A 23,152-nucleotide genomic window follows, 5' to 3' on the forward strand; every position below is an offset into this window, starting at 1 on the left:
ATGTGCCATATTATCATGAATGAGCTGCACCAAGGGCAGCCGCAAACTCACACTACCCTGAGGCAGCGCCATTCCTGTGAAAAATGGAGCAGCTGCTTTGAAGCCGGTCCGTGTTTCACAGTGCAGATGGCAACCCACCTGCACTTTGAAGGGGAATTAGAGATCCCCTTCCAGGTGGGTTCAGTGAATGCCTGCACCGGCCTGTAGGGAGGTGTCTGGGGGTCCATAGCACCCCCTTTCTCACCTCCAGAGGGCTGCTCTCTGGGGATACACCTTCTGAGAGCTTCTTTGACTTGGCACCCATATCTGTAATACGGAGTGGTCACAGAGGTGAAGGTATTCCCTCATTCGCATGGGGCCAAATCCCTTTTCAAATGAGGGAACACCCTCTGAAGATAGCATTGGTGCTTTAAATGTGCCAGCACTATCAGTAATACAGAACAGGACGCGTAAGCGTCTGCAGCCACTTCTATAATACCAAAGTGCCCCGGGAGCAAGCAAAGCAGGAGCAGTAGCCTGTTGCGCCCCCGGGGCACACTCATAATACGGCCCCAAATGTCCTAAACAAAACATACTTCGGTCTATTTTTGAGTGAAGTGTTTGGGTCTGAGGTCTGCTAAACACTCTCACTGGGTCTGTGGGTAACTGCTTTCTGTTTAAAACATGCATTTTAACCAGAGCACTCAAGTTTTCCTGGTCGATTTCTTAGAGATTCAGAAAATGGCTTTTTATCTTTGCTTTGTAGGTAGTGTAGTAATCTTTACCCATTATAAAATCAGGACAACAACTCCCAGAGTGCATCTTTCTCATCATTGCAAACTGTGAAATATCAACATGTTGGTGCATGCTCCATTCTCATTTATACTGACCTAGATACAGGACGGCAGGGATAACGCCCAGCAAGCAGGGCCGTAGCTTGGTCAGTAAAGATTGGGGGGGGGGTAAACTTCAGATTTCCCAACAAACACGCTATCTTATCTTGTGAAAATACATTATATGCAAAGTAGGGCACAAGGGGGCCTTAAGGAATTTTAAAACACATGATTTTGCAACTATCTAACCTTTTTAAGTCCTTCAAAATAGAATCCAATGTGTTTTTAATCTGTGTGCATGTGAAACTCCCAAGTGAAATCTGACAGACACATCAACCTACCTGAATGAAAGGACTTGCACCCAACTATTTACTAAAGAATACATTTTATAGTGTAGCAGGGATTCTGCTCCTACACAGAATTGTGCATAGAGACTTGGAACCTCAATGAATAAGGGTGTGCCAAAACTCACCCTAGTAGCCAATATCCCCTACAAGATTAGCATCAGTGTCTCATTGGCTCTTCCATAACATCAATGATTAGACAACCCAGAACATGGAACTTAGATTACCTCAGGCAATGTGGAACACATGAACACTCTTTTGTAATACTATCATACCAGTCCAAAACAGGGAGTAAAAGAAGACATGTGCAAGTTTGAAATATTTATTTCTAATGCCATGTTCTCATGCGCAGTATCTTAGCTAATACAAGCAGACATATTATAAGCAACAAGATTATCAGCATAGTTACTTTTCCATAAAATACAAAGGGAGAAAGCATGTTATAATGCTAAATGGAAACATGTTTAAAATATATCTATATTTCACCCTCCCTTGCTAGTAGGTTATTTTATATCTACAAAAGGTCTCTTGGGATTACAAAGGCGGCCCCATACCTCTGGTACTAGCAGAAATGGATCACATCAGATTCTACACCAGCTCTCAGCATGTGAATGTTCTCCAAGTGTGTGTGATCATGCCTACGCAGTGCATTATTAAACCAATCTCAGAGGTAGCGACAGCTGCATATATGTTATGTCTAGAACGTGCGCTGATCAGTCTGAATAACAAGCACTGTGTTGAAATAACCTTGAAGGCCTCAGCACTCACTGTGCAGACTAAGTGTACCAAGCAAGGCTGCTAATATAGGAAAACATGTTATTCTCGTGTGAAGCAAAACACTCTGCTGAACTCTAAACATTTATTATAATGTGTGCTGTGTGCAAAAGGCAGCAGAAAGGAAAAATGGCGTTTAAACTTCTAATAAGCTCATGTCAACTTAACACAGTGTGAATGCAAGGCTCAGCCCCACGACAATAGGGGGGTGTAACACCGCAAACGCCCCACCCTACAGTTATGTCGCTGCTAGCGAATAACAAACTTTCCGCACTTAAAGATCTGCTGCAGGTGCTGCTTGGTATCTTTGCCCATCTTCGCCTTAGTTCTGCCTTTTAGTAAGATGGAAGTAGAGTTCCAAAAGAGCAAATAAAGAATGAGGGCACTGGAAAAGGTAGCAGAACTCTGCTTTAATTCAGTTGTCTAAATAGAGTGCTGCAAAGTAAAGCTCGGGGGACGTTCTTTAACCCCTTGCATGCTGATGACAGAACGTTTCCGTCATCAGCTACGGGTGAGCTGTGCTGATGACGTAACCGTTCCGTCATGACTCCGCCCGCGCAAGGCGGAGTCAGCATGGGCGGGGAATTCCCGCCGCATGCAAGGGGTTAAAGAGGCTGAGCAGTAGAACGCATACGCAACCACACACACCCCAACAAAGATTATGACATTTCAGAATTGCTGGAGTACTCATTTAAGGACATAAAAGAAAATTGATTGAATCCAATTAAAACATGCAGTCCAGAAAGAATTTTAAATAGAATAAACAAACAGGCAACTCTCGAAAAGCCTATATATCTCACAATATTTGTTGATAAATGCAAGTTTCTCTTAGGTCCATCATTATGCTGTTGTTCTTTAGTGACCGAAAGATTACAAGCACATATCGATAGACGTTGCAGAAACCGAAAAGTTTGAAGCCGTATCTTTCTTTTGTTATACAAACAGACTAGATAAAACGGTATTCATTGCAGTCCTGTACATCATTAATTCCAAGGCGGCATACTACTAAATAAGCAGTGCAGGGAACTCCGAGCAGTTTTCACAACAGCAAAGCAGCATTAAAAGTCTGACTATCATTGTTTTACGCTGTTCTGTAATTCGAGATGGAGACGGGAGCACCAGACACAAGGGATAGTTGGAGGGGCAGGCAGCGACATGGGAGGAAGTGCGACAGGCGATCGCCAGTATTTATTGCAACTGTCTACATCGTTAATCCATGGAGGCATACTACTAAATATGCAGTACAGGTAAATCGTGGCTGTTTTCTCAGCAGCAATGCAGCGTTAAAGGTTTGACTTGCACCAGGCACAAGGAAGTGTGGAATGGACATGCAGTGACTTGGCATGGGCGAATTTTGCGAATCTCGCGTTCGCGAATTTTGCGGATTTGCGAACTCGCAATCCGCAAAATCCGCGAATTCTCGCGAATTTGCGGATTTTTTTTTTTTGTGTTTGCGCGGGTTTCTGCCAGTTCGCGAGGGTTTTTTACAATGTCGCAAATTGCGAACTTACCTGTCGGGTCGCAAGTTTCGCGAACTTGTTGTTTCTACGTGTCCAGCCTGTTTGGGACACTCTTCTTCATCACTGCCACTCTCTGTCACCACTGCCACTCTCTGACTACTCATGCCACCCTTTGGCCCACCCATGCCACCCTCTGTTTCATCACAGCACCCTCTGGTTGTCCAGTCAGTGTACATTATTGTGGCAACGCAAGCACACCTTCCCTGCCTCAAGTGACCTGAATTAATTTGGGGCTGATTAATGTGTCACAGAATATTTTTTTAGCTGGCACCTGCTTCCTTAGTGCTTCCTGATTAGTGATCTTTTGCACTTGCTAAGTGCTTTCATTGTTGCAAAATTTGTTACAACACCTGCCCTGCCCCAACTGACAATAATGCATTAGGGGCTGATTAATGGATTTGAACTTCCAGCCTGGCTCCTGCTTGTCTCCCTTAGCTGTAATTCAGGACCTTTGTGGCATATGTGTAACTATTCTGAGGTTCAGAGCAGGGTCACATAATAGTTTCAACTGGCAACTGAACTCTGGAGGGGCCCCTCAGGAAGAACTACAGGAAATGGCTACTAATGATGAGCCTGAACTTTTGAACCTGGTAAGTAGTTACTTTCAGTTTTGCTAAGATCGTATTTCTGCAATTTTGCACTTATTCGCGGGGCGCGAACTCACGCGAACAGTGCGAACAGTGCGAGCAAAATCCGCTGCTCGCGGATTTGCGGATTTTGCGGGAGATTCGCGAATCTCGCGGATTGCGAATTTACCGAAAATCCGCAAAATCCGCGAGCGAACGGATTTTCCGCCCATGGTTAGCAGTGACATGGGAGAAGGTGGGAAGGATGAACTACGGGCACCAATCTGAGCATGGGCAAACAGTAACAGGAGCAGGAAACCAAGAAACCATAGTCCCCTAAAGAACATATAAAGAACCAAAGCGTATCAGAATTTAGATTGGATACTATCCAAAGAAACGCAATGTTGCACTATGCACTGCTCTGTGTTTTTTTGTGTCAAGGTGGGATTACAATGTTTGAAGAAAGGGATTTGTGCCAAAATTGTAGGCCTTTTGAACGTTCTCATTTCTCCTTGTTTTTCGTAATTTGCATTTGTACTGCATTGTACAGCACACATAAAAAACAGGAAAAGTGTTAAAGCATAGTTTTTGTACCAGAAGGGTCCCCTTCCAGTACAAAACCATTCTTTAGAGAATGCATACACCCTTGCACTACTGTGCAAGGGCTTTTGCCTTGGTGCATGGCATCCTAATATGTGCCAGCTCAGGGAGAGATGAAAACAGCCCCATATTTTAATATATGTGGTGTTCTGCTCTCTCCCTCTCACGCAACACAGCAACTTTAGTTCCTGTGCAGGGTTGCATGAATTATTTGTAAACCACCATGCTGTTTGCTCAATGGCTGGGAGTAAAAATTGCATTGAACAGCTGTTAGAGATTCGAGGGAGCATCATAAGATGATACTATCAAAAAAACATTTTTTTACCTCTGGTCTGCATTTTAAAACACTTCAAAGCAAAATGCTTTACTTTCTTTATGTCTCGGTTATTGAGCGTGGCACTAACATTTATTGTATTCAATCACACTATGATGTATATACAAGAAATGAGTGCTAAAACTCCCAGAATTTCAAACTTCGATATTTTTGCAATACCTTGCCTTCGAAATCAGAGTCAAACACACCACTAATAGTTAGGTTTAAGTCGGCCTACAGACTGCATTAGTTTCAAAGGGACATAATTACAAACCCCTAACGGCCACTAGAGCATCACTTTTCTTGCCACTCTAGGGGCATTGCGCCATTTCCATATTTACAAGATGGCGCTCAGCCACTTAATGTGGCTCAATTCCACCTTGTAAATATGCCCCTTACCACCACAGTCTGTTGCAGCAGAGGGCGGGCTATGGGCGTTGTTGTGGGCATTCCACCACAACACCCATTGCTTTCTGATGCTGCCTTATATTTACAAGGCTGGGGCAGAGCCGAAAACAACGGCTTGGTAATTCCTGGACTTAGAATGGCGCTAGGAGGAGAAATATTTAATTTCTCCCCCTTTTTTGCTCTTTCCATATGTGCTGCATTCTACTGCACACATAGAAATAGCACATTTCCATTGTTGAGCACAGGCTCTCTTGCAGCATGGCAGCAGGGTGCCTACGCTGCCGTTATGCAGCTTTATTAGTGCCAGCGCTAGGGGAAACACAGGGGTGTGGCGTATTTATGTAAATATGGTACATTCCTGCGTTTTGTAAATATGCCCCAAATATGCAATAAAACTGTGTGAGAAATTGGCTCTATATATAGTGGACCAAAGTAAGGTACAGTGTGCATAGAGTCCACCAACCCCGGAGGTATAACAGAGGTTAAAGTCAGGTCTGACCTTGTAAATGTAAATGAGCTTATATAGCGCACAGCTACCCACAAAGGGTTTCCCGGCGCTTGCTTAGGGAACCCGTCCTGGTATTCCCCTGTGAGATAACCCCGGCAGGGTATCCGCAAGGTGAAAGCCAGGCATCCCGCCGCGAGGGGCCATTGTGGAGATTAAGCAAGCTATTGCCCAGAGTCGCAGAGTGTGAACCCGTGAGTTGAGAAGGCACCGGATCGAGAATTATCGAGTCCGTGGAATTTTTGAGCCCAAGACCCGCCGAGGCGGGGAATTGAACCCTGGTCCAGGGCCGATCTCAGCTTCCGGGTCTGCCGCCTCTAACCCCTGAGCCACACTTCTCCACAGTGGTAGCTTGGTCGAGCAGTAAGGCAGTACCAGAGGGCAGTGTAAATCATTTGTTGTAGACACTCAGTCAGCAAAAGGAATCACACACTCAAGAACTGAACTCTAAGCCAATTGTTTTTGTATCAAAATATATAGTTGTTTTATTTTTAGAACCAACAGGTATCAAAATGTACTTTTCTCAAGATGAGTACCTGCAGGTAATTACTTTGCAGAGATGCAATAAACTTTGTAAACACAATAGGTACAGTAGTCGCAGTAGGCAACACAACTCTAAACACAATCTAACATTGGGCTCAATGAAATTTTCTACATAAATGCAGCTGATTACTTTATAGATTACTTTGGTAACTCGGGGACTGGATCCTGGATTCAGTCCTGAGGTCTAAGCTGAAAACAGTTTAGTAAAAACGTTTTAGTTAATGCAACAATTTTTAAGGACTAAAAAGGTATTTTAAAAGTTGACACTTCGAAACTTTTCAGTGAAAAACTAGCAATGTTATCCTTTGGACGGAAATTCAAGTCACAGGTAAAGTAGGTTCTTGTGACTTTAGTAATCCAGGACTGGACTCCTAGGTTCAGTACTGGGGTCTCTACCTAAGACAGGTAAGTATTTATGTTTCAGTATTTGGTACGATTTTTAAAGAATATTTGCAAATTTCAAAAGTAGACAGAAGAAATTTCAGAGAAAAACAGTCAATGGTTTCCTATGGTAGAAAATTCAGGTTATGGGTAAGTATGGGTAAAATAACTTTTGGGGTTCAGTACTGGGCTGAAAGGTACAGTACTGGCTCCTCTCCCTATTCCAGGTGAGTAATTTGGATTTCCTTAATATGCAGATTTTAGAGGACTATTTTAGTGTTTCAAAACGTTACACTTAGAAGATTTTTCGAGTCAAACCAGTCAATGTTATCCTATGGCAGGAAAGGGAGTTATCAGTTTCCAGGTGAGTACTTGACTGGTGAAGTTAGGGTTCTTGGCATAGACTCAGGGGTTGCCCAGGGTCGGAAAGGTACTGTAGGTGCACCCTCAGCAGCACAGGGCAAGCCGGGTGCAGAAAGAGTAGGCCCAATGCAATCCAATGGAGGGGAGGGGTCCGTCGGTAGGTCGCTGCAAGCAAGCAGGCCACACGGCTGTGGGAGCTGGGCTCCTGGTCACTTACTCAGGGCAAGTCGGGAAGTAGAGTAGGGTAGTAGTTGCACTTTTAGCGGCACTCGGCCTGCTGGGTGCAGGGTGCTTTTGAGCCGTTGGGCGCCCAATGTTTTTCAATGGAAAAGGTATAAAGGGAACAAAGGCTGCAGACTCGGGGACGCAGATTCTTCAGGTGCCACCACCACTTCGAGAGGTAAGTTGGGATCTTGTAGAAGAGGCGAGTACCCCAAAGGAGGGCACAGTGGGCCGTGGGGCGCCGGGTGCAGGGGTGTCTTTGGGTGTCGGGAAATCTTACCCTCGGCTGGTCGCGGTTGGTGGGGAGTCGGGTTCTGAGGCTGCAGGCGTCATCTGGGTCTTCGAGGAGGGTCTTTGGGCACTGGACCTCGGATCACAGTCTCCAGGGGGACGTCCCCATGCTCTTGGATCCCTCGGGCACAGGCCGGGCTTGGCGGGTGCAGACTGGGCTGGATTCGCGGTTCCTGGCTGGCACCAGGGGTGTTGCTGTTGGACCAAAGACTCTGCTCATGGGAGACCCAGTCTGTTAGAGGGTCAAGGCAGGCAGGTCCTTCAGGTTGTCCAAGGTTGCTGTCTGCAGGATTCGCTGGGATTTAGAAGGGGTAGGTTCCAGGGTCGACTGGCCGGTAGGGCGGGGGCCAAGTCAGTGGGTGTCGTCCTGTTGTTAGCAGCTGCACGGCAGGTCTTCTTCTTCTTGATCTTCTTTCTTCTTTTTGTATCAGGATCTAAGGAAGGAAGGTTCAGAGAGCCCCTAAATACTGAATTTTTGGGCGTTATAGGTAGGGCAAGGGCAGGGACCAATAGGTCCCTGTCCTGGGGTGGGAACACACACCCTAGTCTGCTCCTCTCCTGTGGGAGGGGGCAGGAGCCTAGCTGTGATTGGGCCGGGCTCCACATCTTCAAGAAGGCCAGAGCCCGGGGTCGTGCTTCACCTCGCCTCTCCTACCTGAGGGGTGGTGTTGGCACAGGCTGGCACACCCCCCTTCCTGACATAGGGTTTCCCGCCAGTCTTCCCGCCAGAGTGGGGGTCAGAACTGGTGGGGGACAGTTGCTGGGTACAGCAAATGGTCGGGAGAAGCTCAAAGAGGCGGCAGGCCTTTGAAGCATCCCCCTGCCCATCCTGGGGGAGGACATCTAGCACCTCGCCCAGGATGTGCATTGTTGCAGGCCCAGGAGAGCAGGGGCCCAGCAACATGTCTGCTGTGTGGCAGCCTAGGCAGCCTCTCAGTCTAGAGGTGGATTGTAGGTTAGAGTACAGGTGGCATCTCCAAGATGTCCTTTGGTGCATTTTACATGTAATCTCACACTGGCATCAGTGCAGGTTTAATGTGCTGAGAAGTTTGATACCAAACTTCTCAGTCTTCAGTGAAGCCACCATAGTGCTGTGGAGTTCTTTATGATGACCTCCCAGCACCATATACTCCTAATGACAGCACTGCACTTACAGTGCCCAGGAATGGCCCTGGGTACTGTAGGGGCACAGGGCTCATGCACCTGTGCCCACACCACTGGCATAGAGCACCCAGCTGAAGGGGTGACTAATGTATGCCAGGGCAGTGGGTTTGTGGGCATGGCACACAGGGATGTGTGCCATGTCGACTTTCTGTTTATTTCTTTACTGGTACACTCAGCCTGCAAGGGCAGTGTGTTAGTGTCAGGGTACAGGGCCCCTAAGGGTGGCAAAAAAAGTGCTGCAGCCCTTAGGGGCCTTTTCTGGTCACCATGCCCTGGGTACCTGGGGTACCATTTACTAGCGGCTGATAGGTGGCCAGAGATGCCAATTGGGTTTTAGTTTCAACACAGTTTTAGGGAAGGAACGCAGGCCCTGGGCACCTGGTTGGCAGGAGCCCAGGGCACACTCGGTCAAAGCACATCAGCAGTTCAGCAGTTCAGCAAAAAGTGGGGGCATACCAATGCAAGAAAGATGGCACTTTCTCACAAACAGAATCTGTAAATAGCTCACAAAAAGTAAATGAAACAATAAACACACAAACTCAAAGAGACAAACGAACAGCAATGCAAAACCATCACCAACAGCTTGTCACCAGAAGGGTTCAGGGAGGTAGATTAATGATCGCAGAGCAAATAATATTATATTTTACATCGTCTCCCTTTTATGTGCCATTTTGATTTAACTGAACTGCATGATAAAAAATCATAACACAAATTCGGTATTCTTTCCGGGGTAAGATGTTAATTGACGAAAGAGATGGGGTGGGTTTGCAGTTAATTTGCAACCTTCCTAATGACATCACTTGTCCACGTTGAATTGGCTAATTCTGCCCATTTTTCTCTACGGCATGGTCTTAAGCATGGAACATTTTGGGGCATATGTACAAGCCCCTATCGGCACAGGAACTTCACTTTTTCTGACGTTCTTGTGGCGATAGGGCCTCGCCCTATTACAAGGCAGTGTTAAGCCACTTAAAGTAACTTAACGCTGCCTTGAAAATAAGGCTGCCTCACCTTATTTGCAAGGCAGTGTTAAGCCACTTAACGTGGCTTAAGGCTGCCTTGTGAATAAGGTCCACTATCACGCTATGCTTTGCATGAAAGAGGTGGGCAATGGGTGTTGCGGGATGCATTCCACTGCAACACCCATTGATTTTGATGCTGCCCCCTATTTACAAGGGTGGCGTAAATAGGAGGCAGCACCAAAATTAAGAAAACCTGTTCTTGACTTGGCAAAACGAGAAGAAATGCTTTATTTGTCCTCGTTTTCCTTTTTCCATGAGTGGTGCCTTGTGCTGCGCACATGGAAAAAGCAAAACGCCTTGGATTGTTTATTTTCAGGAAGGAGACCCTTCCTGCACATAAACAATCTTTAAAAACAAATGACATTTTGTAACTTCCATGTGTGCTGCATTAAGCAGCACACATAGAAGTGACAAAACGGCATTTAAAGATTGTTTATGTGCAGGAAGGGACGCATTCCTAAACATAAACAATCTTTCCCTTCACGCAGACACCCTTGCAGTATGGTGCAAGAGTGCCTGCATTGGCGCTAGGTTGCTAAGAGTAGCGCAAGTGCACAGGTAAACCCAAGGATGCACCATATTCTTGTATATGTGGTGCCGCCTTGCGTTTCTGAAGACGCAGAGTGAGGTGTTAAGCTATGATGACTAACCCCTCACTCCCCCCTTCTTCATACATATGCATCTTTATATTTCAAGACGTCTAAAAAATCAATGCCGTTGTCAAAAGTATGTTATATAAAAAGCACCTCTCTTTGTCACAATGCAAATGCATTTTTTTAATTCTATTACAGGGAAGGCCAGAATTTTCTGAAGTTGTCTCAAAACTGGAAGAATGCCTTTGCAATATTGAGGTAAGATTCTACATTATGTCTCTAGATTTGTATGTGAAAGTCTCTAAAAGCATACCCATTTTTAGGTCTCGCCTACGAGACAGTTCAACCAGTTTGCTTGCGCAAAGACCTACTGTCAGGTTGCAATGGGCTAGAGACCGCACATTGATTACCATTGTTTGGCTTTATTGTCATTCTCGTTTCCTTGATATTTATTCATTAGCGTGTGTGGGTTCTTGCTCTTCTTGTGTTTGTTCTACTCCTGGAAAAGGGCCTTACTGCAAGTCTTTCCACGACTCACTTTTCAAGTACTACTTTTTCTTTTTGATTAAGCTCTTTATCAGAGTTGATGTGTTTTCCATCTGTCTCGCTCGTCCACTTCTCTCCACTGGTCTGTTGTACTCTGTGTTGCTTTCTCATGCCTGTGTGCTTACCTCTCTCCTTTTCTATGATGCTCTCACTCGTGTGTGCTTCGCCACTACATTGCTTCCTCTCCAATGTGCCACTCCAGACCTCAGCCTTAATTGCTCTCTCTCTCGCCTCTGTTTCCTTCTCTTCTCTCCCTGCTGTCTACATTTCTCTCTCTCCAGTATTTTTGTATAAGCACCTTGGGGACAACAAACACACACCTTCCCAAGCGCCTGAATACCCTCTCGGGTGGTTAGTGTGCTATACAAATTAAGATAACATAACAACGCACCCTCCATGTTAATTCTGCCACATGCCTTCCGTGTTCCTTCAGCCCTCCGTGCTGCTCTCCCTATCTGCTTTAAAAAAGAAATGCTTTTGCGCAATTCTTATTTTCTTAATATAAACACATCCAACTTGGATCATGTCATTTTGCAGCGGCATGAATGTGTCACGCATGCGCCTATAAAATTACACAGCCGGCCAAGGCCTGCATTTTTTTCCTCCTCTAACCTTGGTCCACAGCATTGGGGATGCTGCACAGCGGCGCTAATAATCATTTGCTAAACCAATCAATTCGAAAGGCGGGACCTGTGTTATGTTCTTGGAGGTCCGCCCACGGCGCCCCGGGCGTGGGGCGCGCTGGTCATGTGACTCCTGATAATAAAAAGAGGTCTAGCACGTACACAGGCGTTCAGAGAGAGAGACGCGCAGACCGAGCAACAAAACTTATTCCCAGTGTCCGTCTGAGTTTATTCTAGGGCCACGTGTTAGGCCCAGTCAGGATTAGATGCCCCGGAGTGTAGGTCCCAGAGCGATCTCCCTAGGGCATTCACATCCCCCATCCCAGGACATAACAATTGGCGACGAGGGTGGTTGCCGACCCCTCGCTCCGGGTGTGTGTGTGTGCCCCTGCCGGGGTGAGGCGGCTGCGGGTGCTCCCATTTGCCCGTGGTGCTCGTGCCTTGCTGCCACGCACACCCCCGCACGGCTCGCCTGGAGGAAAGACTTCCACCCCTGGCTCTTTGCAGGTGAGCGGCGCTGCCCGGCACTCTCTTGCTGCGCATCGGAGCACGATTGGTAGCGCGAGGCCATTCCTCTACTGGACCTCCATGCCCAGTGCCGCACTGTGCTCGGTGGCACGTGCGTGAATCGCACCTCGGCATGCCTGGCGAGGCGATCCGGACGGCGTCCGGTCCTGCCCAGCTGCTCAAGGGGACGTGGTGCCGACCCATCCCAGGGCGCCACCCTGCCAACCGACGTTGGAGCGCCAGCCACACGCCCTCCGCTGCGGTTACCGGGGGAATCTCTGTGGCCCTCATCTGCCCGGCCGGTGGGCATCGTCACGTCTGTGCGCAGCCCCTGCTCTCTCCGATCTGGTCGGAGTGCCTCCTCGGACACCACCTCGGCTGGCCGCGGGCCTGATCCAGCGCGTCCTGGGCGATGGCTACCATTCCGCCTATTGAACCGTTTGTGGTGGAGGGTGCGCCCTCCACTCTCGCACCGAAGTGGAAGGAGTGGGTGGACAGGCTCTTAATATTCTTCGAGGCCACCAAAGTCCATAAGGAGCAGAAGCGCGCCATGGTCCTCCATCTTGGTGGCAAGGATATCCACTCCATAGCTCGGACTCTTACGGAGGCGACCCCCAAAACCCATCATACCCTCATCAATGCTCTCAATGCGCACTTTGAGCCAATGGCGAACCAGGATTACGAACGGTTCATTTTTTTCGACAGGCACGGCAACTGCCGGATGAATCACTGGATGCATATCACTCCAGACTCAAGAAACTAGCACTGACGTGTGGATTTCAGGACGTTACAGAGGAGATCAGGGGCCAGATAATCCAAGGATGCGCCTCTGCAAAGTTGCGCGAGAGAATACTGGAAGAATCGGGGAAGCCTCTACCCGACATCCTCACACTTGGCCGCACAAAGGAGCTGTCCAAGGCCAGGGCGGCCCACATGGAAGCGGCACTACAAGCCAACATGAAAGTGGAACCGGTCAACAAGATACAGGTCCGGACACAGCCCAAATGGCCCAAAAGAACGACAACCCCTCAGGGTGGTGCATCAGCACAATCATGCGGTTACTGTGGAGGCCCGAGACACCCGGCGCCAGAGTGCCCGGCACGGGGCAAGAGATGTTCAGGATGTGGAAAAATGAATCACTTCGAAAAAGTATGCCGGTCCAAGAGGTTCAGCAAGCCCTGCCAGATGGTGCACACGGTCGCTGAGCACGAGGCTGCTGAAGGGGAGCCCAGCAACAGTGACATGGATGACGACGAGGAGGAGCGTTCCGTACACAAGGTGCACATGATCGGCACCGCCACCAGACGCACCAGGACGCTGCCCCAGTGCCCCATCCAGGTGGCTGATCAGGACATCATGGCGACAGTAGACACCGGCGCATCGATAAACCTTATGAGTGCGTCCCTCTATAGTGACATGTCTACCCCTTCAAGACTTCGTTCCACCCCGATCACAGTATATGCCTACGGTCAAGATGTTCCACTCCGCATCCGTGGAAAGTTCAAAGCGGCAGTCCGACATGGGGATAAGATCACAAGAGCTAACATCTTTGTGTCGGAAGAGGGTCAAGGCATGCTCCTGAGCTGCCGGACGGCAGAAGACCTGGGGGTGGTCACATTCGCATTTGGTGTGCATGGACTTTCCAGACCTATTCGAGGGAATTGGGTGTTTCAAGGGCCGTGAGATACATCTGCACGTGGACCCCACCGTACAACCGGTGGCCTTGCGACACCGTCGCATTGCGTTCCATTTGCGACCACTAGTGGAGGAAGAACTGCAAAAGCTGGAAGCAGCTGGAATAATCGAGAAGGTATCAGGCCCCACCCCCTGGGTGTCGCCCATCGTGGTCACGAGAAAGCCGAAACAGCCTGGAGCGGTCCGGATCTGCGTGGACATGCGCCTACCCAATGCTGCCATCAAGAGGGAGCGCCATATCACCCCCACGATAGATGACTTAATTGGGGAAATGGCTGGAGCCTGCTGGTTTTCCAAATTTGACCTCCGGGCGGGGTATCACCAACTCGTACTAGACAAAGAGTCACGGAACATCACAACTTTCTCTACCCACATTGGACTTCGCAGATACACCAGACTTAGCTTTGGGATCTCCAGTGCTGCCGAAGTTTTCCAGAACGTCATCCAGGAGCTGATTGCTGGCATACCCGGAGTAATAAATGTCAGCGATGACATCATGGTGCACGCCCGAACGATCCCAGAGCACAATCAACGTTTGGCGCAAGTTTTTCGCAGACTCCGCAGTGCGGGGCTCACACTGCACCGAGACAAGTGCGAATTCCTGCGGACCAAACTGGGGTTCTTCGGGTATGTCTTCTCAGCTGACGGCGTTAACCCAGATCCTGATAAGGTTAAAGACATCAAGGATGCGCCACCGCCCACGACAGTCACGGAAGTCAGGAGCTTTCTCGGCATGGTAAATTACTGTGGCCGTTTTATCAAGGACCTGGCTAATCTTACTCTCCCCCTGTGTGAACTCACTAAGGACTCCACCCCGTGGAGCTGGGGACCCGAACAGGAAAAGGCATTCCAGGACATCAAGAGCTCACTCTCCAGCAACACCACGCTGGCGTTCTTTGACCCGCGACACTCCACTCTCATTGCGGTGGATGCCGGACCAGCGGGGTTAGGGGCCGTTCTAATGCAGAGGGCAAGAGACGAGATAGACTGGTCCCCCGTTGCCTTTGCCAGCAGGTCCCTCACGGACACGGAGCAGAGATACTCGCAAATTGAGAAAGAGGCCAACGCGATCCATTGGGGATGTCGCCACTTCCACTTGTATGTATATGGCAAGCCATTCACGGTGGTGACAGACCACAAACCGCTGCTGGCTCTGTTCTCAGGAACTTCATCCAAGCCACCACCAAGAATAGAAAAGTGGATCTTACAACTGCAAGAATACAATTGCAATGTCGAGTACCAACCAGGGGCGAAGAATCCGGCGGATTACCTATCACGACATCCTAGGCCCGCAACTCCTGAAGAGATGGATGAGGCAGAAGAGACGGAAGCGTATGTGCAGTGGGTAGTGGCCAGGTCATGCCCGCGTCCCATATCCCTGGAGGATGTCGTGAACGCCACGGCTCAGGATGCCTGCATACAGCGGGCCAAGGACCTCCTCTGAACTGCCAACTGGCAGAAAGCTAAGGAGAGCTGGAAGGTGCTCACCCCTGAGGCTCAGAAAATCATGGACAGTTTGTATCATGTAAGGGCTGAACTCAATGAAGATGCGGCGGGATGCCTCCTGCGAGGGCATCGCCTAGTGATCCCAACGGCTCTCACGGGACGAGTGATCCAACTGGCCCACATAGGGCACCAGGGGATGGTCAAGACGAAGGCCCGGCTGCGAACTAAAGTATGGTTCCCTCTCATGGACGACATGGTGGAGAGCGTGGTGAGATCGTGCGCTGCCTGCCAAGTCACGGGGATAACCCCCGGGAGGCCCCCATCATCGTGGAGCCCCGTCCACAAGGGCCCTGGGAGCGGGTTAGCATGGACTTTGGCAGTCTCCCGGATGGAAGACACACGCTGGTGATGATAGATGACCACTCAAAGTATCCCGAAGTCGAGATCGTAACAAGCACCAGTGCAGACTCCGTCATCCCCAAAATGGAAAAGATTGTTGCCACTCACGGAGCCATGAAGGAACTCAGAACAGACAATGGACCGCCATTTCAGGGTCAGGACTTTGCTGCCTACCTGTCATCTCTGGGGACACGTCACAGGCGCATAACACCTCGGTGGCCTCAAGCCAATGGGGAAGCCGAGAGGTTCATGAGGACTTTGAACAAGGTTATCCGTATTGCTCACGACAAAGGACAGTCAGTGGAAATGGCCATCTTTACGTTTCTTCGAAGCTATCGCCAGACCCCGCACTCCACAACCGGGGTGGCCCCAGCACACCTTCTCCTAGGAAGAGTGATAACAGACTCCATCCCTCATCACCCCCACTGGTCACCTGAAATGGTAAATGAACAAGTAGTGGCGAGGAAACGAAACTCCACGTTTGAAAAAATCAGCCAGAGAAGACGGGCCGTGCCCCCGCATTTCAAAAGAGGAGATGTGGTGCTTATTCGAAATCGTGTCACTAGTGGCAAGTTTAGACTCAATTATGAGAAGCGACCATGGCGAGTCATCGGAGTGAAAGGCACACGCCTCACAGCCATTCGAGGACGAGACAGGGTGACTCGCAATGTGTCTCACTTCAAACTGTATCATCCTGCAGCCCCGGAGTCCGAGCGTCAGCAGGGTGGTGAACAAACCGAAACTGCAACCAGCTTGCCAACTGCCGAATCAACAAGTCGCCACGAGGTCAGACAAAGTAACGAGCTGCCAGTCTCCAGTGAAGAAGTGGGAGGTGACACGGAGGCCCTTGAGGAGGCCCTGGATCCGGAGGGGGCAGACAGAGAGGCGCCAAGTCACGAGTTGGAGGTTGGAGCGGAAGTGCTGACTCACAGGGGGTCGCAACGTCGGCTACGTGACAATCCCACCCCCTCTGGCTGGTTGAGAGACTACTTCACATAAGACTGTTCCCATTTACGCATGTATGTAGTCGAGCAGAGCGGCCAGTAAAGTGGCGCTGCGTTTAAAGGACGCTGAAGGTATTGGTCCTAATGTTTCCAAAGATGTGAAGAAGAAATGTTTAAATGTGTTCATGTTTAGGTTTTGGTTTTTCCTTATTTTAGGAGGAATGTTATGTTCTTGGAGGTCCGCCCACGGCGCCCCGGGCGTGGGGCGCGCTGGTCATGTGACTCCTGATAATAAAAAGAGGTCTAGCACGTACACAGGCGTTCAGAGAGAGAGAAGCGCAGACCGAGCAACAAAACTTATTCCCAGTGTCCGTCTGAGTTTATTCTAGGGCCACGTGTTAGGCCCAGTCAGGATTAGATGCCCCGGAGTGTAGGTCCCAGAGCGATCTCCCTAGGGCATTCACATCCCCCATCCCAGGACATAACAACCTGTTAGCTCTGCCATTTGTTCTTCCTTCAGTTGGCTGATGATGCTCTCTGCCATTGGTCCTTCCTTCAGTTTGCTGAAGTTGCTCTCTGGTTTAGAATATCAAGAGATTGTTGGTAGTTCTTTGTCGAGCTGCCTAGACTAACTGATCAATCATTAGCAATAATATAAGAGACTGAACCCTTACATGGGCGGAAATGTGGCAAGTTATGGCCTCTGTGGTAAAAATAAATTTGAAGCTAAATTCATGGAGGTTGTTTAATCTACCACACAATAGCCTGCTATTGTAAACCTATTCAATGAAACATATAAAAGAGGAAACAGACGTGTTTTTAGATTGGGCATTAGTTATGTTGACTTTAGAAACACAACTATTATAATACTCTCGAGACACCACCATTTCACAGCAGAGAACGGTCAAAGTGCATCTTGATCCATTAAATTTTTTTCGCATTCGCTTGCTTTGCTTTGAGAAGGTGGAATGTTTCTTTACTCTGTAAATGTGTATATCAATCACTTTCGGCAATCATTCAGGATAACGCCGCTCTAGAGTTCATTCGGGTCCTGGCATTCATCAGTAACAGGAAATGATGCAAAGGCTCAGAATATCTGAATAGTAATACGGGAGCTCTCCATGAGAAATCGACTTTTGCAACCTTTCTTCACAATGTTTACAATTGAGCATTTACTGCGTGCGCGGGTTGCTGCAGCAATCAATGTATTCTCGTTTTAAATAATTCATTTAAAAATATGGTCCCACACTATAGTTAAATCAAGATTAGAAATTCAGATTTTTGTATTCGGAAAGCACTTCCTTCATAGGAAATGATTTAATGATCTGTCCTAAGATTCTCATGGTAAAAGCTCATAGGGTTGAATCATGACAAATTACAAGATAGGTGCCAAGTTTGTGGTGCAAATTCCACCAAAGTTTGGCTCGACTAAGCACACTTGTCAATGTTCCCTGTCTTGGCCTACGCAAGGAAACTTGAATTGATGTAAGTGTACATGAATGTATGTGGTATTTTATGTGGTATTTGCATAGCGCAAAGGCAGCGGAATACTATGCAGGGTCAAAGGTAGAGATGCAGTCAAATGGTGCTTGGAGGGGGCAGGCACTCCATTCCGGGACCCACAAATGGACTGAATTGCATAGGAATCTCTCACTGCTCATATGTAGAACATATAATGGGGTGGTCTTCTTTTTTTCTTACCTATGACAGATCATTGGATTGGTGCATACCATCTTTAATAATGTGAAAGGCAAAAGAGCTCCCCGATTTTCAAAGATAATGCCTCCATGCAACCAGGGAAAACCCACTTTGGAATTAGCAGTTTGCCTTCACTGCTCCTCATTTAGACCTATTCTGCAATACATAATTTCAGGGCAAGCACCAAAAACAACACCAAGTGACATTTGTGTAGGTTCTAGTGTTGTTACTAAAACCCCACATCCTTTAGATTTTCACTTCTTATAGATGGATGGTGTGAGAAGAGCATCATTTTTCATGTACTCCCTGTTTTTCATTTTTATGAGAATGGATGTACTTGTGCTTTTTTTTTCTCTACATACTGGAAAACCATTAAACTCACAGTGCATGTGCTCTAACCCTAATGTTAGTGTAACATGTGCTTCCCTAAATTGATATATTATACATTTTAAGTAATACCACAGTAACGTGAAGCAGAAAGTGCATAGGTGTCATAAAAGGTAAATGTAAGCGGATGGGCTGAAACAGGCCAGACACAAAAGCACTCAACTGCTGTGAGTATATCTACAGCAGACAGAGGTCATAGGAAATCCTTTTTGACATGTTTAAAAGGCTACTTTTGACGTTACCTATATTATACGTTGTGTGTTTAACCTATACGTTCTTAGTGCATAAGGTGCAAAAGTGGCATGCCTAATATTGAAAATGGTATTCAAATACACAATACAAAAGCTCTTGTTCACTGTGTTAGGTTGTGGTAACTCTCTCCTGCACTAAAAACCTGTTTGTGAATACAAGTCATAATTTTGATAGCTCGGGCTAGTAAATATCTACAGAAATCAACTACGTTATTGCAGTATTTAATCAAATTAATTGAGAGTTAAACTTAAATCTTTGCTAAATTGGATGTAAAATCTTAATTTTACCCTACATGATAGCCTGGAAATTAATTAGTTCAATACTAACCAGGCTCTCCCTTCTTCAGTGGTATTAAGTAGATCTTTGATACGGTGTAAACTATGTTTCCTATAAATGACGAATACGCTTGGTCTGCTGGCAGTGAAAGAAGAGTAAATTACAGGGCTTTAACTGCTAGTTATCAAGGAATGTTAGAAAGGAGAGTGGAAAGGAATATCATATGTTATCAAAAGACCAGCCTGGAGCCTAGATATTTTGCATGTTGACTATTACTGGGTCATAATGTGAGGAAGGCCTTTCATTGTGGTCTCTTCCCAGGTACTGTTGCCACTCTTTTTTTTTTTTTTTTTTTTATTATTATTTTCTGGCAGAGGTAATACATTCAAGGATAAAACAAAGATGATAAATCCAACATAATTCTTTGCACAAAGCAGCCATTATACATTTTAAATCCAATTATCAATTGGTAGCCATAGCTTCCGACCAAAAGTCTTCTTTTTGAGTCCTTTCAATTTATAAACTGCTTTATCCATTCTGTATATATTTAGCAGCTTTCCCAGCCATAACTCAAACGTTGGTGGTTCAACATCCAACCATCTAGAGGTAATACAAGCTCGATAGATAGACATTCCCATAAACAAAAAATGTTCTTGATCTGCACTTAAATTCCGAGAGGGAAAATAGACACCAAAAATAATGATAGTTGGATGGAGCATAATCCGTACATTTAGCAAATTAGACAAAAACTTCTCAACCTTCTCAATATATACAGCAAGTTTAGAACAACTGTAAAACATATGAATTGAGTCAGCTGCCAAAGTTCCACAGCGGCTGCAGTTAGTACCTTTTACAGATTTCCATTTTACCAGTTTTGCAGGTGTGTAATAAAGATCTAAGGTGGACATAAAGTGTTGACTCTTAAGAGAGCTATTGATTAGTATCTTGTTACTCATCTCAAACACTTTTCCCAAATCGATCCCTGCCGTACCAATCTTTCTCTCCCATTTCAAGGTGTGATGATCAAGATTGTTCTGCATCCTATTATTCATTAACTGATAAGTAATACCAATACGACTGTTCTTCCTGGAGTTTTCTAGAATATCACTTATTTCTATGGTATCGGTAAATAAAGCATTTTTTTTTTCCAGAAAACTACGGATCTGTAAGTATTTAAAGAAATCGTTCCTAGATAAACCAAATGTCTCTTGTAGTTTAGCAAAGGACATAAGGGACCCATTTTGGAACAAATGACCTAGTATATATATCTCATTCAAACGCCATCGGTAAATTATAGTATCTTGAAATATTGCAGGTAAGATCTTGTTGTCAAGCAGTGGTGTGTAGTAATTCAATTTTGGGATTATACATAAGATTTTGTTCATTTGCCTCCAAATTAAACATGCAGCAAGGAGCACCTTGAACTTTGTTTTTTTATAGTAGCTGGGTTCGATGACTTTCACCAGGCACTGCCGCGCATGACTACCTAAGAGCATTTCAAAAATAGAGGGTGAAATGGCTGGGTCTGCTACATAATCATGAAAAAGCAGAACCCGAAAAGATTTCAAAGCAATAGCCCAATAATACTTTTTGAAATTCGGAAACCCCAAGCCAGCACACTCCAATGGGAGAGTACACCATTTTAAAGATCTTCTAGCACGATGATACCCCCACAAAAACCTCGACAGCATTCTATCTATTCTGTTGAATAGAGACATTGAAAAAAGCAAGGGAATAGTACGGAAAAAATACAAAAATTTTGGAAAAATCATCATCTTGATAACGTTAGTTCGACCATACAATGACAAGTGTAAATTATTAAATCTTTCTAGCGTTCTATTGGTAGATATAAGTAGGGGATCTAAGTTTAATGCAACAATTTCCTCAACCTTAGAAGATAGAGTGACACCGAGATATGAGCCAGTAGAGTTTAATGGTATATCAGTGGGTTTGCCCGTTTCCGAATGTAAAATCTGAGTTTTTGTGATATTTAGCTTATAACCGGAAACCTTCCCAAACTCATTGGCCAGATCGATTATTGTGGGTAGCGCAGTGGAGACATCAGAAGTGACAATTGCAACGTCATCCGCGTACGCTAAAACTTTATGGGCAATTTCAAAAAGGCGGACTGGTGAAATATTAGGTTCCAAAATAAGTCTACTCAAATAGGGTTCTAAGTATAACGCAAATAAAAGCGGGGAACAGGGGCACCCTTGTCTAGTCCCTCTGGTGATTGAGAAAGATCTCGAATAATCCATGCCTAATCTTATTATACCCTTAGGAGCAGAGTAAAGTGAGCGCACCGCTTGAATAAATTGCTGGGGAAACCCCTTCCCTTCTAGCACAGTCCAAAGGAATCCCCAGTCTACTCTATCAAACGCTTTTTCAGCATCGAGTAGGATCACCCCGACAGGGGATTCTTTTGCCTGTGCCCAATCTAAAAGTGTAATCACCCGTTTAACGTGATCAGTAGTGTCTCTACCCCTAATAAAGCCGTGTTGGATGTTAGACACTAGGCTGGTCATTACCTGATTAAGTCTATTTGCAAGAATTTTGGAGTAGATCTTGCTGTCTGCCGTAATAAGTGATATGGGTCGATATGAACCCAATTCTTTTGGATTCTTGTTTTTCTTTAGAAACACCACTATAATAGCGGTGGACCATGAATCAGGTGGTCTCCCTTGAAATGCTGAATTAAAGATCTTTATCATCTCTGATTTTAAGATATGTCTAAAAGTCCGGTAAAATTCGAGGGGTAACTGATCGACACCCATGGCTTTGCCAGCCGCTAGACTCAGAATAGCTTGCTCAATCTCTTCCCAACTAATTGGGCGTCGAAATAAATCAGATTCTGCACATCCCAATAATAATTGATTAGTACTGTAAAAATAATTTAAAGGATTCAGAGTCTTATCTACTTCATTATTGAAGTCGTTGTACAATGTTTTATAAAATTCCAAAAATGATTCTAAGATTCCTTCCCTAGATTCATGAAAGTCCCCATTCAAGTCATTAACACCTTGAATTTCATTAAGAGAGGATTTCTGACGGAGACGTTGTGCTAAGATTTTACCGGTGCGCTCACTATACTCGTAGCGTTCTGTTTTGTATTGCTTAAAATCCAATGCTACTTTGTCTGCAATATGAGTCCGTAGACCAGAACGTTCAATTACTAAACGTAATTGCGCGTCTTCTATGCTTATATTATTTTTGCATGCCATCGCAAGATCCAACTCGGCTAACCTAATCTTATTTAACCTCTCCTTAAATTCTGTTTGTATTTTTTTCCTCTTGAAGATTGAGAAGCTAATTGTCTCTCCACGTACGATTGATTTGAAAGTGTCCCAAACCACTGGTGGGGAGGCAGTATCGTTGTTTGTTAAGAAGAAATCATTAATAATTGTCGCCATATGTTGCAAATAATCTTCATCACATAGCAGGTTTCTCTGAAATGACCACGACCTACTTGTGTTCTGACACTCTGTAGGGACCTCGATCTCCACAATCATAGGATTATGGTCTGAAATGACTTGGGGTAAAATTTCGACACTTATTGACTCCAAAAACTGCGATGACGTAAAAAAATAGTCTAATCGGGCAAACTTTCGATGTGAACTAGAATAGAAGGTGTGTCCAGGATCTTTAGGGTATTTTTTATGCCAAACATCGGTTAGTCCATTATTCAGAACCAGCTCCCTGAGAGCAGTATAAGTTCTAGGTTTATATCCTGTATATCTCCTCGCTAGTTTAATATTCCAGTCGGCCGACAAATGAATATTGAAATCCCCGCACATTATGATGGGTTGCGTCCACATAGCTAGTTCTGCATTAATCGTGTTAAATACTTCCCCATCATCTAAGTTTGGGCCATACATGCAACATAAGGTGAATTTAGACCCACCAATGACTAGCTCAGCAAGTCCCCATCTGCCCCATTTATCCGCTAGAGTTCTCAGAC

At 46.1% G+C, this 23,152-nt stretch overlaps 1 protein-coding gene across 2 annotated transcripts in view; it reads left to right on the forward strand.

Moving 5' to 3' along the window:
* The window catches only part of LOC147747399 (serine/threonine-protein kinase TNNI3K), a 2,862,006-nt gene that overhangs the window by 2,664,940 nt on the left and 173,914 nt on the right, over positions 1–23,152 (forward strand). For both annotated transcript variants that reach the window (XM_086953863.1, XM_086953861.1), the window contains one exon: positions 10,620–10,679. In XM_086953863.1, coding sequence (XP_086809989.1) covers positions 10,620–10,679 — 60 coding nt within the window. The remainder of the gene's footprint in view (positions 1–10,619; positions 10,680–23,152) is intronic.

This window comes from Lissotriton vulgaris, chromosome 1_1 (assembly GCF_964263255.1).
Source record: "Lissotriton vulgaris chromosome 1_1, aLisVul1.2, whole genome shotgun sequence".
Classification (NCBI taxonomy): domain Eukaryota; kingdom Metazoa; phylum Chordata; class Amphibia; order Caudata; family Salamandridae; genus Lissotriton; species Lissotriton vulgaris.